General features: G+C 43.9%; 1 protein-coding gene across 7 annotated transcripts in view; it reads right to left on the bottom strand.

Annotated features, from left to right (window-relative positions):
* LOC119971726 (diacylglycerol lipase-alpha-like) overlaps positions 1–17985 on the bottom strand; it is a 513684-nt gene that overhangs the window by 30976 nt on the left and 464723 nt on the right. For all 7 annotated transcript variants that reach the window (XM_038807680.1, XM_038807682.1, XM_038807675.1 and 4 more), the window contains one exon: positions 14941–15092. In XM_038807680.1, coding sequence (XP_038663608.1) covers positions 14941–15092 — 152 coding nt within the window. The remainder of the gene's footprint in view (positions 1–14940; positions 15093–17985) is intronic.

Raw genomic sequence — 17985 nt, 5'->3', positions numbered from 1 at the left:
GCTTGAATATTACGCAATTGCATGCCACAAAATGATTTTCAAAGTTCTCATTAACAACCGTGTCTTTGCTTTTCAAATATTAATTATGCCAAAGGCATTGACATCATCCTTTGCTCATCTACGATTCAATAAATTTGTACTTGCTTTATTACCCCTAACTTCATCAAACTTTTAAAATGTCATCTGTTTTGATGATTCATGCACAAAATCAAATGTTTAAGAGTGATTTATTTGGAAATTATTAGTGGGGTGGTCAACAATCCTGGAACTTGCCAGAACAGTACTACAAATTGCAGCAATATGTTTTTCTACCTAGACTGTTTATGCACTGATGATGTGCAAATTTCAAAGAGATTAAATGCTGCATACAGCTAGTGTATAGGTTATGTCATGTCTATATCCCACTGCATTTTAAGTCTGACTCTTTGTCTTGTAGCCACCAAAGTTGGCCATTCCCTAAATACAAAATGGAGGAACGCAAAGCATATAGGATAAAATGGACAATACTTGCAGCACCAGCAGGCTGCACTAAGCAGGTGTGGATTCTGCCTGCTAAGAAAGCAGACAGCACCGAAACGAACATTCCGCATACTAATGAGGCAATCTCCGAGATAGTTAGCATGTTAATGGAACGATTCCAGAGACAATGGACACAAATGGGTAAGTAACTGCAACATTGTAAAGGATACCAGACACCCAGGCACCAGCAGTGTTCGAAAACAAAGAGCCTGAAAGCCCGCCCAGTAGCTAAGGAACAGCCTCAGTATTGGGGGGGATTCAAACATATCGATTGGGAAGAGACCCAATCGATTCCAAGCAGGTAAGGGAGTCCGCCCAAAGGGACGCGGATCCCTGGGACCTATAAAAGACAGGTCCCACACATGGTTCATTCTTCTTGTCCAGCCCTCCTCTCTCCCTGACCAGCTCTCCTCTGTGGACCAGCACCTCGACCAGCTTTTGCCAAGAAGACCTTGAAGGAGAGCGAGGAGAGGTTTGGGACAGCAGCCGCCAGCGAGTAAGTGTCTCACAACGATCGCTACCAGAGATAGACACTCCTGACCCCTTTTTAACTTATACCAACCTGAAGTCTGCAGACCAGAGCAGAGCAAGAGGCCTTGTTCCCTGACCCGGCAGTTCCTTCGAAATAAGTATTAGTTTATTTAGCGGTAGGAATAGTTTAATCCTTTTAGCGTGTGCATGGGTAGTTATTATAATTGTATTATAATAAACTCAGTTGTTTGAACTTACTAATTGGTGTATGGTTTTATTGCTTTGAACTTCACCTTGAACCTGTGGCGGTATCTTAACGATACCTGGCAACTCCAGAGCTAAGTAAAGAAACAGAGCCAAATTGAGTGTTAAGCACACTCACCCAGAACGAGCAACATTTAGTGGCGACATCCTAGACGGGATTCGATTAGAAGTGGCCCCCCCACTCCGAGAGAACCCAGAAATTTGAATTGGAAATCCAATTGGGAAAAGGAAAAACCACAAGTGTTCAAGGAGTTCAAATCAATAGTCATAATTCGGAAGTGTGTTTTAGCATGCGTAACTAACAGGGTTGTAAGGTTAAACCGAGAGATTTTTGTTGCGTCAAACTGTCGGGAGTTTTATAATCGGAACATAGCGAAAGCCGTACCCGTATTTAAAAGCATTACCTTATCATCACTTGTTCTAAATTTAAGAGAGCATAGAGAAAGAGAAAATGGCCATGCAGGCAATGGAACGCCTCATGAACCCAGAGCAGTTCGTGGTCGCAGCGACCAACAGTAGCAGAGTAGGCCAGTGTCCTGTATGGGAGCTGGAACTCAGGAAATACCTCAAAGGGAAAGGATGGCCCCTTTGGAGTGAGTTTTGTTTGAATGAGGAGACAGGTCCCGGGAGTATAGGACACACTTGGTGGGAGAACCTTTCTCAAATTCACAAGAAGAGTTTAGGAAAAGCACGCAAGCCAATGGCAATTGTGTCCTGCTTGGCACAATTGCGAGGCACAGAGGAGGTCGTTCAGACGCTCCACAAAGAATTAGAAGAAAGGAATAGGATGAGTAAAGTGGATGTCAGGGACATCGAAAAGGAAAACCTAGGTTTGAGACAATGACTGGCAGAGAAGGATAGAGAGGTGGATGATGCCAAGAGGGCACATCAGTCTTGTCTAGCCCATCTGAGCAGTTCCCAAGCCCAGTATGAGAAAGCCTATCAGGATGTGCAGCGCACAGTTCTGATAAGGGAAGATTCAGAGAAGCAGGTAGAGGCACTGCAAAGGCAATGCTCTGACCTAAAGGCAGCTTTAAGAGCACTCCATGCTGCCACCACAGAGCAAAGGCAAAGCACAGTGGATCATGCGAAGTGTAGGAAGCAGATTGCGCAGCTGCAATCTCTGCTTTCTGTACAGAATGGGTTCCGAGAGACATTTGGAACCCAATTAGATGAGGAAAATGCCCCAGATTGGCAAGAATTAAGCGAAACCGCGCAGCGCTATGTTCAGGGAACATGTGCACCAGCAGCGCAACAGAAAAGGAAAGCGCCCCAACCCCCCACAGATCAGATAGCACCCGCACCTATGAACCCAGTCACCACCCAAAGAAAGGCAACCACAGAAGGCGCACCCGACGTCACCTACACCACCCCCTTAACTGTAACACAACTAAGGGACGCATGTGAGAAAATCACCCCGTTCCTCCCCACTGCAGACCCCCACCAATTTTTCACAAGAGTGAAGCAACAGGCTACCATGTACGGCCTGGATGAGCGAGAGCAAGTGAAGCTCACAGTTTTGAGTTTAGACTCATCGGTTGTAGCAGCCCTCCCCGACCCACAGAATGTTGGAGGAGGCACACTAGAGGAAATGCATACATCTATTTTAGACGCGATAGGGTACAACAGAGGAGACCCCGTCGAAGGCCTAAATAAGTGTAGGCAGAAGAGGACAGAGCATCCCACAGCATTCGCAGGAAGGCTGTGGATTCATTTCACTGCCGTTTTTGGCGATTTAGACTGTGCTCATTTAACCCACGATAATATGGTTAAACGGACCCGCACAATCATCTCCCACGCCACAGATGCAGGACAGAATGTCTGCAGCAGTTATGACCCCTCAGAAGAGGCCCATAATGAAAAATGGGTTTTGAAAAGATTGTCCCGTGCTTGGGAACAATCCGTCCAAGGCAAGGTTAAAGCAAAGACCCCAGAAGAAGCTCAGGCTGCAGCAGATATAGAGGCAGTAAGAGCGCACCAAAACCCCACATGGGTAAACGAAGGAAAGAACAGCCCCCCTCAAGAAATCACAGGAATGTTACAACTGATGACAGCTAGGGCATTTTGCTTGGGAATGCAAAGGCCCACAGAGATCTCAGAGAGGCCAGCAGACAGGCACTCTGACCAGGAACAAAGAAAAGCCAATCCATAGTATAGAGACGCAGTCAGGACAGACCAATGTGGACGGGACGGACTGACGGTGCTCGGGCGCCCCCACATGGGTCTGTGACACCCTCTGGGACCGATCCGGAATACTGGTGGTCACAGCAAAGATTAGAGGGAAGCCCATAGAATTACTTTGGGACACAGGAGGGTCCCACACTACCATTAATTCCTCCACTACAGCACAGGCAGACACGTGACCCACCACATCCACAATTACACTCAGCGGATTTACAGGTCACTCACAGCAGGGACACATTACAGCCCCTGTATCAATTCAGCTAGGGAACATCTACACCAGACACCCCGTTGTATTAGTTAATCTGCCCCGCACAGCAGAGCACATACTGGGTATTGATTTTATGAATGCCCACAGCCTGTCGTTCGATCCAGTCAATCAGTGTGTCTGGAGAATGGCGAAATCAGACAGAGCACCCGCAACTCTCACAGTAGGAGAGTATACAAACAGGATTAGCGCCGTAGGCGACTATTGTTTTGACCCGACCACGCTTAGCACGGACAAACAGGTTAGGGCAGTTTTGAACCGACACAGGACAGCATTTGCCAGTCACCGGCACGACTGCGGCAGAATGACTGGACAAGTTCAAGTTACTGGACCTGACCCGAGACCACAGCGACAGTACCGATTTCCCCTAGAAACATAGGGAGAAATTGGAAAAGTTATAGAGAGCATATTAGAGCAGGGTGTACTTAGACAGTAGCCTCAACTAATAATGCACCTATTTGGCCAGTGAGGAAGCCCGACAGATCATGGCGTCTGACCATTGATTATCGGGAACTCAACAAAGTAACCCCAGCAGTAGCCCCCACGGTAGCAACAAGTCCCGAGACCATGCTCAAGCAGGGACTCCACTCCAAATATTTCACGGTATTGGACATTAGCAACGGCTTCTGGTCAATCTCATTCGCAAAAGCGTGCCAGTACAAATTTGCCTTCACATTTAAAGGACAGCAGTAAATGTGGACATGCCTCCCACAAGGATTCCACAATTCACCCTCTATTTTCCACCGACAGCTGGCAAATGGATTAGCAAAGTTTTCCCGACCCGAATGTCTGGTACAGTATGTGGACGACCTATTACTGCAGACAGACACCAAGGCAGAGTACATCACGCTTCTGTCCGAGCTCCTGGAAATTTTACAAAACATTGGATGTAAAGTTAACCCCAGAAAGGCCCAGATATTGGAGAATCAAGTGATGTATTTGGGTACAGTCATCACGCACGGCAAACACGAGATCGAGTTCAAAAGAATTGACTCGATCGTCAAATTGCCCCTTCCCCAGAATGTTTCAGCCCTCCGGTCGTTTTTAGGACTGGTTGGGTACTGTCGGAACCATATCGATGGTTTTGCGACAAAGGCAGCCTCCCTTTCAGACCACCTTAAGAAAGGAGCCCCTTGGGAATGGCTTCCACAGCATACAGAGGCTGTGGAAGAGTTAAAGAAAGCCCTCAGCGCAGCACCCGCGCTACAAGTTCCAGACCAGCTCTCCCCTATGCAATAGAGGTAGCTAGCACCGATCTAACCCTCTCGGCCGTGCTCCTTCAGGAACGGCACGAACAGCTACGACCAGTGGCTTATGCCTCCAGACTTTTAGACCCCGTAGAACAGGGATTCTCAGCCTGCGAGAGGCACCTACTAGCAGTATTTTGGACAGTTCAGTACTTCTCGTACATTACCGGACTCAATCCCATCACCATTTTCACCGAGCACACCCCCACACAGTTACTTTTAGACGGTCGACTGAAAGACGGTTCAGTGAACCAGATAAGAGCAGCTAGGTGGACACTACTGTTACAAGGACGGGACATAACAGTTAAACGGACCAAGACACACACATTTTTAGCGGACAACCTACAGTATCCAGGACAACCCCATGATTGCGAGATAGTAGCACCCCTACACAACACAGGACCATTCATTGCCAAGACGCCCCCCAGGAAGATAGGGAATTCAAGCCAGAGCCCCCAGCACACAGACACGTGTGCCTCCTTAAAGATATATGTAGACTGTTCATCCACAGTGTTAGATGGAGAACGCATCACTGGATGCGGGATTTATGTTGAAGATGCGCAGGGTCGCGCACTAGAAGAGATTGCATTAAAACTACCAGGTCACTTAGGCGTGCAGGCAGCAGAGCTCACGGCCATTGCTTATATAGTGGACCACCCAGATTCGTTCCCCAGCCCAGCAGACATATATTCGGACAGTTTATACGGGAAGCCCCTCCCATCAGCCCCATTACTCCGCCATATCCTAGAGAAGGCAAAGGATAGGACGTATGGCACTATCAAAGTTAGAAGTCATCATAGGTCATCTCCCCCTGGAAATGTAAAAGCCGACGCACTGGCCAAAGCAGGTTCCAGGCGAGGTCACTTTTGGACACCCCAATCTAGCGCCCCTGTGAGTGCAGTTCAGGTCTCACAGACAGAGATAGAAGATTTAGTACAGGCACAGAAGCAGGACGAAAATCTCCGGGACATTTTTAAAGGAAACTTTGTGGCTCAGTACGATAAATTCAAGCACGCTTTGACCACACATGAGGGTGTGATCATAAAAGATAAATTGTATGTGGTTCCTGAACAGGACAGGAATCAAATGATTGCCTTGTTCCATGACGGTCATGGACACCAAGGGATCGACCCTACCACAACACACCTTAGACAACTCTGTTGGTGGCCCAATTTAAGACAAGATGTAACCCACTCTATAGAGAATTGATTAATTTGTGCACAGAATAACCCGGAGAGGTATTCAAAGAAGGCACAACTCAGCCACACTCGCCCCGTTAATGGCCCCTGGACAAACCTCCAGATCGATTTTATAGGACCATTGCCCCCTTGCAGGAATGGCTAAAAATATGTTCTGGTGGTCATAGATACCTTTACCAAATGGGTAGAGGCATTCCCTTCACGCACCAACACAGCAAAGACAGCTGCAAAGATGCTGACCCACCACATCTTTACGCGATGGGGTCTCCCCAGAAGTATAGAGTCAGATCAGGGATCTCATTTTACAGGACGGGTCATGAAGAACGTCCTGACCATATTCGGAATAAAACAGAATTTTCACATTGCGTATCACCCTCAGTCAAGTGGGATAGTAGAACGCATGAATCGGACCCTAAAATCGACCCTTAGGAAGATGGTACAGGAGAACAATTCGACTTGGGATTCAGTGCTCCCATTCGCACTAATGTTCATACGAAATACAGTTTCATCATCTACAGGTTTCATCCCACAAACACTCATGACCGGACGCCCTATGAAAGGATCAGAATTCCTTTTAGGACTCGACATGACCAGCCCAGAAGTGACGGCCCTCACACACGAGAAAGCAGTAAAAGAATTAGTTGAGACTGTAAGGTCTGCACAGTTAGCAGCCGCAGTAAAATTGGGTAAAAGGCGGAAACAGAGCAGGGCCTGTTTCAACAAAAATGTCCACCCCACAGAATTTCAGGTTGGGCAACAGGTTATGCTATCTGTGTATAACCTCAGCACGTTTTTGGCTCCAAAATTTTCCGGCCCGTACTCAATTTCGGACAAAATCAGCCCCTCGGTATATTGGATAAAGTACCCCAACGGTAAGACTGCGTGGTTTCACATTAACCAGCTAAAGGCTTATGGACTTATGGAACACAGTTAAACCACACGCACCATGTCCTGCTAGATGCAGCAGAACACCTCGCCCCGCCCACAAGAGACACATTTCCACCCTCCTCCTCACAGACCAGTTCCTCATAGGACTCGACCTCGACTCCGCCCACCGACTCCAGACCACGCCCCAGAACGCCCACAAGCTGCCACAGCAGAGACAGTGACTGTGAGACTGAGGACAGCCACAGCACCCCACCCTACAGCCCCCACTTCACCGACTATGACCCCGACAACAGTGATATGGAGATCACCTACATTAAATATCCAGACCCACACCCAAACCCACCACCCAACACTGACGACCCCGACAACGCTCCTTCAATTTTAGACCCCACGATTTGGCACAGGGATAATTCTTGGCGACTTGTCCGAAACGATGAGTGTGACCCCCGGTCACACAATGCAAAGATTGAAGCCTGATCCATACAAGGGTATGGGATCTGGGAGAAGAGGATGACTTAATGTCTGACTCTCGACACGGCAACCCCTTTGCGACCCTGTTCGCAGAGAATGAAGAAAAGTGAGGTGTCCAGATGATGTAAAAAGAGGAGCCGCTTGAGAGAAGCGCTGTCCTTTCTGATGGAACCTGCACGTATGTTTGTTTGTATGTTTGTTAAATGTTTAATTTGGAGGTTGGCCACTTACTTTTCAGCTGAAAAGCTTGTGACCACCTCACATGCACGTTAGTTTGTCCGCAGATATTTCTGAGAACTTGACTCATCTGAAATGTCTGGAGCCCAGCTCAACTTTTCACAAGGAGCATCTTGGCTCCTCCCCCTTTTTTAGGTGCCCCTCTATTCTGGGAATAGAGGCTGCAATTCCACTACGACTACATTCTTGCCAGTTTGATTCAGGTTGCTCAGGCAGTGGAGAAACGGCATTGAGGACCCGCCCTGTCTGAGGACCACCCACTTTGGTCAGCTAAGCTCGGGTACAGCACAGCACGGCCTACCCAGGGATCCCATACAACTCCTACCCGTCGTGGCCCATACGCAACTCATTCGACCTTTCATTTCTAAAACTTGGTTTCATTTTGTTTAAGGTAGCCCTTCGGGCGCCACTCCATATGCTATTTACATCCAAGAACATTTTGGGATGGTAAATTTCAACACCCCGCGAGACGGCTCGCACTGGTTTAAGATAAGTATATGTCTGGTCCTAAATCCGCTTTTTGAAAAAAAAATGAAGGAGTCACATGGAGGTGACCATCATAAAGGGAACATTGGAACAAGAGGACAGATATACTTAAAGTCAAGATATTAAGCTGAACACTAACAGGTAATATGCTTGATCCCCTTAGCTTTCGGACGTTCAGGAAAGGAACCAAAGCAACAGCACAGCAAGATCTCAGAAGAGAAGAGATGAAGAGCACTCGAATTGCTATGTTTTTAGCTATTGTGGCATCTGTGTGGTTGCGCGTGGACGCGGACCCCCTTTCCCACAGTACAACGTTTGCTAACTTCTCCCAAACCCAGACCACCCCAGCCCAGTCAATGGTAACAGTACCCCGACCTGGTGTACCAAATTTCTGACATGGTACAACTTGTCATATGTAATAGAATCATTCTTGGTTATTGCAGTCCTATGTATCATAGTCCAGACCCTCAGGATGAGGAAATGGAGAAGGACAGCCCACCGCTCGCGGGCCTCAACAGTGTACAGAGTACAATCCCCCATTTTCGGATTCCACCAATTCCCCCAATCCCTTTATGTATAATAAAGGATTTAATTTTGATACGATCTGTAAATAAAGATTATTGCGGATGTATTATAATGTTCTGCGCTCGATTGCCGAGTCAGAAAATGAAATATAAAGATGCTGTTGTATGAATGAGTAAGGATTTAGAATGTTGTAGAATGTTTTGAATATGAGATGAGAGTAGTTTATTGAGATAGTTAGAGGTTCCCGATTCGAATTGGTAATGCATGTCCCCTTTGACATCGCGCCAATCAGAAATTGTTAGTTAAATTTTTTTTGCCATAGTTGAGGAAAGAATAGAAGCCATGGAACTCACTGAGCTCAGGGGACCCAAAGACACCGTAGTTAGGTGATCCTTCATGATCTCTCATGAGGATCACAAGGAGTGAGTGTAGCCACCGAAGTTGGCCATTCCCTAAATACAAAATGGAGGAACGCAAAGCATATAGGATAAAATGGACAATACTTGCAGTACCAGCAGGCTGCACCAAGCAGGTGTGGATTCTGCCTGCTAAGAAAGCAGACAGCACCGAAACGAACATTCCGCATACTAATGAGGCAATCTCCGAGATAGTTAGCATGTTAATGGAACGATTCCAGAAACAATGGACACAAATGGGTAAGTAACTGCAACATTGTAAAGGATACCAGACACCCAGGCACCAGCAGTGTTCGAAAACAAAGAGCCTGAAAGCCCGCCCAGTAGCTAAGGAACAGCCTCAGTATTGGGGGGGTTTCAAACATATCGATTGGGAAGAGACCCAATCGATTCCAAGCAGGTAAGGGAGTGCGCCCAAAGGGGTGCGGATCCCTGGGACCTATAAAAAACAGGTCCCACACATGGTTCATTCTTCTTGTCCAGCCCTCCTCTCTCCTTGACCAGCTCTCCTCTGTGGACCAGCACCTCGACCAGCTTTTGCCAAGAAGACCTTGAAGGAGAGCGAGGAGAGGGTTTGGGACAGCAGCCGCCAGCGAGTAAGTGTCTCACAACGATCGCTACCAGAGATAGACACTCCTGACCCCTTTTTAACTTATACCAACCTGAAGTCTGCAGACCAGAGCAGAGCAAGAGGCCTTGTTCCCTGACCCGGCAGTTCCTTCGAGATAAGTATTAGTTTATTTAGCGGCAGGAGTAGTTTAATCCTTTTAGCGTGTGCATGGGTAGTTATCATAATTGTATTATAATAAACTCAGTTGTTTGAACTTACTAATTGGTGTATGGTTTTATTGCTTTGAACTTCACCTTGAACTTGTGGCGGTATCTTAACGATACCTGACGACTCCAGAGCTAAGTAAAGAAACAGAGCCAAATTGAGTGTTAAGCACACTCACCCAGTCTTTACATGAAAGAGGTCAGTTTGCAGATGGTACAAAGCTAAATTGGAAAGGAAGCTCTGAGGGAGTTGCAACGAGACTGCAAAAGAATACAGGCAGGTTAATAAACAAAATGGTGACAATCAACTATGAAATGTGGTATTCACAAAGGTCTAAATGTCCTTGTGCACAAATTAGAGAAAGTTAATATGCAGATATAGCAAGCATTATAGAGGCAAATAGAAGCATTTGTTGCAAAACCTTGGCATACATAAGTAAAGAAATTGGAAGAAGTATTGCTGCGATTATATAGGGCTTTGGGCAGACCACACTGGAGTACTATTAAAGTTTTGGTCTTCTTACTTCAGAAAGAATATACTTGCTTTGGAGGGAATGCAACAAGTATTCACTAGGCTAAGTGCTCTGATGAGGGGATTGTCCTGTGAGAATGAAATACATTGATACTGTCATCACATTAATGAAACTAGCTGGAAAAGGAGCTGATACCTTATTAATCCACAAGGCAGTCTGTAAGTTTATGTTCAAGTACCAGCTACAGACCTGAATGTTTGTAAAAGCTTTTTTGCTTAAAGAGAAAATGATCCATAGCTTTTCTAAGGAACCAGGAAATGAGATAAGCATTCTAAGAGATACTGGTGGCTTACACTGTTTGTTTGCGGCAGGAGATGGAGAGTTTTCACTAGAAAGCAGAGTTAATGCGAAAGGATTGGTTAAGGGACTTACCGGAGAATGTTTGGATGTTCCATTGGTTACACTGTTATTAATAGTGGGGGTGACCAGGCTTACCCATGCAGAGTGTGGATCATTTATTGGGTACTGACCTGGCTGGATGCAAAGTGTGATCCCCAAAGGTTCTGGAAAATCCTCAGAAATTGTAGATGCTAGAAAGGCTAAAAAGCAAAATGCAGCAGAGGCTCAAGGAGTTGAGAAAACAAGTGGAGTTAAAGCGGTCAGAATTTATATTGGCTGGGAGGGACTGGGAAAAATGTTAAAGTAAAAGCCACAGACAGTGAGAGAAATGAGCCAGAGATGTGCTTAGCAGATACCTTCTTTAAAGATTAAATCGAGACAAGCAAACTTCCCAGGTCAGGAAGCAGAAAGTGAGGAGCATGCCTCAAGTAATTAAGTTACCACATGTGAGTGGAATGGAGTCTGAACAAATAGCAAAGTCCTAGAGGGACAGATCAGGAGAAAGGTCACCCCAGAAATGCAGGAAAGAAGGAAGTTAGTATGAGGAAAATTAAAATACTCTTATGAAAACCACAGGAGGCCTGAAAATGAAGCCAGTGCAGATCTGTGCACGTAACATTCAAACAAGCAGATCCAAATCACAGGCCATCTGGACTTAGTAACCTAAATTTAAACCCCAATAAGAACAGGTGCAGGAGCAAGGAGAGAGCCTAGGTCCATTGCCTCGGCTGAAAGGCGGTCTAACACCTTATGTTACCCTTGAAGTAAGAATTACCAACAGCCTGAAACTGAACCGCTAAACCAATGTGTTGTGGAAAGAGTGGTAAGGGGTTAAGGTTCTTAGAGCCAAAGCAACTTGTCAACACCCAGAGACAAAGCAGTAATGGAAATTTGCATACTAAGCTCGTTGGGACAGGAAAGCTATCTCTCCAGCAGCCTGTGAAATCCAATCCTCTCAAATACTAAGTGTCGAATTTGATTTTTCACTCAGCTCAAAATCAACAAAGGCTGTCCGTATTAAAATGCCCAAAGTACTACAAGCACAGGCAAGTAGAAATACAACACACAATAAGGATTTAAAGGTTGAAAGTTTCTTTCACCAGCATTCCTAGCTACCAAGGTCAGCTACCTACTGACCAAGGACAGAAAAGCATTTTTTGTCTCATCCCAAGGGATAATATATTGCCCATATTGTAAAATAAGCAAATGTTACAAGTAACAATGTGTTTTTGGAAGAGCAGATGGAGATGAAGGTGTGTGAATGATTGCTATTGTGTTTTATGCTTTTTCATTTTGAAATAAAGAAAAAAGTGCCAAGAAATATACTTTTATCCTTGAGTTTGCAAAATGATGTTACAGTCATGTTATGTGTCCGTCAAGCATATAGGGATATGGTGACTTTACTTTTAAAAAGCCACATGAAATAATGACACTGTACCTTCACAAAATAGACTACAGAAAGTCAGGTGACTTATTTTGTGGTATCTGCATAGAAATGTCTGACATATTTCAGGGATGTGACTTAAAATATAAAAGGCTTTGCTGGGTGCTGATCGATTACCCCATACCATTTCAATCCAAGGGACTTAAAATGACAATGGCTCCTAGATTTGCTGGCCCTACAAAGATGAGATTTCAAATAAAGTAATTCAATAAAGTGGGCCACAGCTGGAACGCCGATGAGACATCAACATTTTCCCATTGTGTGTCAATTACATCAACTTCAACCCTGTATGGACAATAGAACATGTTGATTCCGTCATCACCGGAGAGGGAGCTAATACCTTATTAATCCACAAGAGCAACCTAGCAAGGCAGCCAGGACCAGCAACTCAGAGAGAGGTCCCACTCCCAAAGAAAGGAAAGAACCCTGCCTCAAAAGGATCAAAAGCAGTGAGGAGGGGTTAATTTGTTTTCCTGCGAGATTATAATTCTTCGCTCGAGGTTCATCCACAAAGCCAGAAAGTTTAAAACTCCATTTGTCTTCAAGGGATCCTTCAGGCCGGCAGCGTTTTTAACCACCATCTTAATGATTATGTAAAGTGACATGTTTCTGTTTTAGCCTAATAACAATCTAAGTACATACTACATCTCTGGAAAATAATGTGTGTTGGGTGCCTGAGTGTTTGGGGAGTGGGTATTGTGTTCACATTGAGTTCTGGAAATAAACATTTTTAAACTTTCAAGAAAGCCTGTTTGTGTCTGTGCTGTACAGACACAGCACTCAAAAGGGTTCAAGCACTTGTTCTCAAAAATACACATTGTTGCGGTCAGCCGAGAGGTGAGAGAATTGGGAAGAACATTGTCCCACATCTCTTGCTGTCCATAACTCAGGATAAAACATACTGAAAATCAACCAGCCCAAGTTAATTAATTAAGTATGCAGGCCATATTTGGTTTGTTCAGAAAGTTGTTATGAACATACAAATATGTTTGTCAGGGAAAGTCCACTTAGCTTGTCTCATACAGTTCACATCAAGAGAATCTATACTTCCTACATGCCATGCAATTTCCTGGATGAAAATGGGATATGAACCTAAATCCAGTTGAGGAAAAACTTCTGGAAAAATATTCTCTGATCCCTCTAAGAAAAGAAAGCTAGACCAGGAGATTAAATTAATCATTGCTTATATCATTTGATACTTACCTCGGCAAGATACGATCTTTGTTGCAGTTATGAATCAGTTCAGCTCTGTCTTGAAGATATGTCGATCAGCACAAGCCAGCAATTTGGTCCAAAGATTTACTATTCTCTGCCTCACATCCAACCTATTGCAAGCGTTGTCGATGTACCTAAACCAGATGAACGGCAGCATCCAAGGGACGGCTTACTATGACGTCCCAAAGGCAATTACGGAAGAGTACTAAATGCTGACCTAACCAGCAATGCCCACATTCCGTGAAAGAATAAATAAAAAAATCTTCCCTTCCTTAATTTCTGTGCATGTTCTCGCCCAATCTAATTAATATATTAAAAATCACCACATTCTTAATTTCCTCCCGAAACATGCAAACAATCTAATTCCTTCATTATAGACTTCCATTAAATCACCCGAACATACGCATTTCTAAACCAGACAGACCTAACTCTTTAAGCCTACTGATAAGCTGGGAAGCTACCAGACTCAACGACTCTCCTTTGGACTGATCTGTTCCCTGTCAGAACACTATTCACGAAGCCCGATGCTGCTCTTGTTTGGCCCTTGTTTCGCACTGTAACCAATTACTATTTGTTGATGTACCATTTTCAATGTACTCTGTTGACTATTCTTTTGTCTACTATGTATGTACTGTGTATGCTCTTTTGGCCGCAGAAAATACTTTTCACTGTACTTCGGTACGTGTGACAATAAATATCAATCAATCAATCATTCTTGTGGAGTTTCTCTGATCATTTTTCCAAAGGCTCAAGATCACCCACCAAATGAGGGAGCAAAAGATGGACAGAGTATTCTGAATAAAGTCTAATCAAGGTTGTGTTGTGTTTCCTTTATCTGACCCGGCATCTCAACTTAATTCAGTGCTCCACCAGAACCACTAATCAAGACTGCAACTTGCAATCCAAAGCCCTTGTGCCTAATATGAGTAGCTGCATTTTCCGACTTTGGTTTGTGACTGACAGCCACCTGCACTTGCAGAGAAATTACCATCTTTAATTAACCTCATCCATCCAGGCAATTAAGGACACATAAAAGAGTGAGTTACTATAGAGGGCGGAAGAAATGTCTTAAAAAAAGAATGGGTATACATTAACAATGTCTGTCAACAAGCCATTATTTTCTAAATATATTCCATGCATAAGGTAGATCTCACACTTTCTATGTCTTCCTGTAAATTTCAGTTAGGTTTTGAGACCTTCCACTTACATGTGATGCCCATTTTGTTTTGGAGCACAAAATCTGTTTTTTGAGTGTGCTTTGACAACTGAACAGAAAAGGCAAGATTTATTTTCTTCTGACTTTTTGTCTCATGATATGCACACAGATTTGTTATTCAGGTTCTCTGAATCTTTACCTTCAACAAAGCAAAGAGAACTTGAGCCATACCCATACTTTACCCCCTCTCCAGTTTTGGACTTTCTGTTTTGTATTTACCACTACATTTACTGTGGTGTACTCTTACTTTAGACTGGTGTTCCTTCTTTGGTCTCCATGTTTTGGTTGAGGTTGGTGCTGAACAACCATGTCAGGATTCAAATCCACCTCTGTCGGGCTGACCATTACCTTCGCTGCTCCTAGTAAAGCTGTCTTCCCCTTGTTGTAATTTTCTAAGACCTGGTTAGGAAGGAAGATACATTATTTTAAAGGGCTACAAGCCAAGTGAATCAGTTCACATTGACTTAATTCATCCTTTCTAGATTATCTCTTAAAAAGAGGTGAAGTCACTTAGTAATGAAGTTAAATTGGGGACTGGGTTTTACATTGGATTATATTCAGAATCTTGATTTAAATTCACCTTAGTTTGAATTTTATTGGGATCAAGTTTTAACGGATGGCACGGTAGTTAGCACTGCTACCTCACAGTGCCAGTGACCCAGGTTCATTCCAGCCTTGGGTGAAGCTTGCACATTCTCCCTGTGCTGTGTGGATTTCCTCCAGGTGCTCCAGTTTCCTCCCACAGTCTAAAGATGTGCAAGTTTGGTGGATTGGCCATGATAAATGCATGGGGTTACAGGGATAGGGTAGGTGAGAAGACCTAGGTAGCACTTTCAGAAGTTCAGTGCAGACTCAATAGGCCAAATAGCTTCTTCTGCAGAGATTTTATGGTAAATCCAATTTGTCTGTTACGAAAGTTCAACCCAGTTCCTAAGAATGTGAGCCACAGCACAAAATTAGCAATGTTTGCAATTTTGCTCATTGAGGTAACAAGGCTAGCTATATGAGAACTTGAAAAGATCAACCCGTGCATGTTTTTGTGACACACTGGTTTTGAATTTCCTCTCGAAACAGGCCTTTTAGCCCTAATAGACCATGCCAGTTGTACTGCACTTATGACAGGAGTTACTGCTTAATAAAAAGAGTTCCACGCAAATTTACTGAGGTAAATTAATTTAATTATTCTCATTATCTGTGGTGCAACCTCAGGGTGGGAACTGTTTAAGTCGCTTTACACCTCCCCCAACCCAGGAAACATTCAGATAACATCTTAAACACAATAATGAGGATTTTAAATTCAATTGCCATGAAATGCAAGTGGTTCATGAGCAATGCTGTGGGAGCACTCTATATCCAACACAGAATATGCAGCGTAATATCTAATCATCTTATGTGCTTCTGTAACAGATTTTTGCCTCAGCTTTTCATTTGATGAATTACTCATGTCAATACACTTCAAACGTTATCACTTTTCTTTTGATTTCTACGACATGACCACATAGTTGAACCTTTGTAGAAAAATACATTTCGATTCTTCTAACATTCACCATCACACTCCTGCACACAGAGGGGAATTGATACTGTCAGTCAAAGATCTGAATGTTTATTAGCTCTCATCTTTTAGGCCATTCTGCTCTGAGAGAAAAAAATTGTCTCAAATTGTTAATGTCACTCCAGGGAGTGATGGATGTGCATTTCCATTTAAAATAGCATTTACTGGGCATCACAGGTTTAAAAGCTGAGACTTTCTCTAATTGTACGTCTCCTTCACTGAGGTTAGCAAAATGACAAGTTTGGAATATGGAATGAAATAAATGAGGAAGGACACCCTTGCCAAATAGGAAAGCTAATGCATCCAGAATGAACCCTTGTAAAAAAAGAGTTAACTTTCTCAAAATTATGCTACTTATTAGAGTTTTATTTGTCACCACTGGCAACAGAATTGATAGTGCTGTAATTTGAATATCACCAGCCAATTAAATAACTAAGTTTTTGTCAAATTCATCCAGGATTGGACTTTTGAATAACCGTATGCTGAGCAGTCTCCAACTTAATATTTACAATCCTTTAATCCCCAAACTCTACTGCTTGATTCCCTTCAAACATACTTAGAATTACATGCACTACTATACCTGGTTCACAAACAAATTTACAACTAACAGGTGAGACTGAACATAAGTGCGATGAAGCCCCAGTACATTAAATAAAAAATAAAAATTCAAAATATTAATATTTTTAGAACACCTGAACTTAACTGTTTTATAAAAATATAGTTTGAACTTGCTGATTTTGCTTTGTTCCTGGCAGCGACAAGTTAAACACTGGGAATTACTTCAGGACGGGGTGGTTTAGACCATTTATCAACTGTGCTGCGCATGATATATTTTAATTCATTTCAATAACCTTCTTGAAAATTGGATGTGAATTTCTTGAGCAGTTATTTAGACACTTAAAATTTCTCACTCTACATTTCAAAGAACAAAGAAAATTACAGCACAGGAACAGGCCCTTCGGCCCTCCCAGCCTGCGCCGATCCAGATCCTTTATGTAAACCTGTTGCTTATTTGCCAAGGTCTACTTCTCTCTGTTCCCCACCTGTTCATATATCTGTCCAGATGCATCTTAAATGATGCTATCGTGCCCGCCTCTACCACCTCCATTGGCAAAGCATTCCAGGAACCCACCACCCTCTGCGTAAAAAACTTTCCACGCACATCTCCCTTAAACTTTCTCCCCCTCACCTTGAAATCGTGACCCCTTGTAATTGACACCCCCATTCTTGGAAAAAGCTTGTTGCTATCCACCCTGTCTATACCTCTCATAATTTTGTAGACCTCAATCAGGTCTCCCCTCAACCTCCGTCTTTCCAATGAAAACAATCCTAAGCTACTCGACCTTTCTTCATAGCTAGCACCCTCCATACCAGGCAACATCCTGGTGAACCTCCTCTGCACCCTCTCTAAAGCATCCACATCCTTCTGGTAATGTGGCGACCAGAACTGCCAATTCCAAATGTGGCCTAACCAAAGTCCGATACAACTGTAACATGACCTGCCGACTCTTGTACTCAATGCTGACTCTTGTACTCAATTTCAGACCCACTGATTGCTTTCCTTCTCTTGGGGTTCACACAGTCCCAATTGGTATCCTTTCTTTTTTTTAAATTTAATTTGACAGTACAGTCAAATGGCTCCCTGACCAATCACACCCAATAACTGTTTTATGGACACTCTCGGGGGAAATGCCCTGTACACTCACATCATTTACAGGATTTATATCTGTATCTTCTCCT

Source organism: Scyliorhinus canicula, chromosome 9 (genome assembly GCF_902713615.1).
Source record: "Scyliorhinus canicula chromosome 9, sScyCan1.1, whole genome shotgun sequence".
In the NCBI taxonomy this organism is placed as follows: Eukaryota; Metazoa; Chordata; class Chondrichthyes; order Carcharhiniformes; family Scyliorhinidae; genus Scyliorhinus; species Scyliorhinus canicula.
The sequence above is the reverse complement of the archived record's forward strand: the minus strand, read 5'-3'. Positions and strand labels throughout refer to the sequence as shown.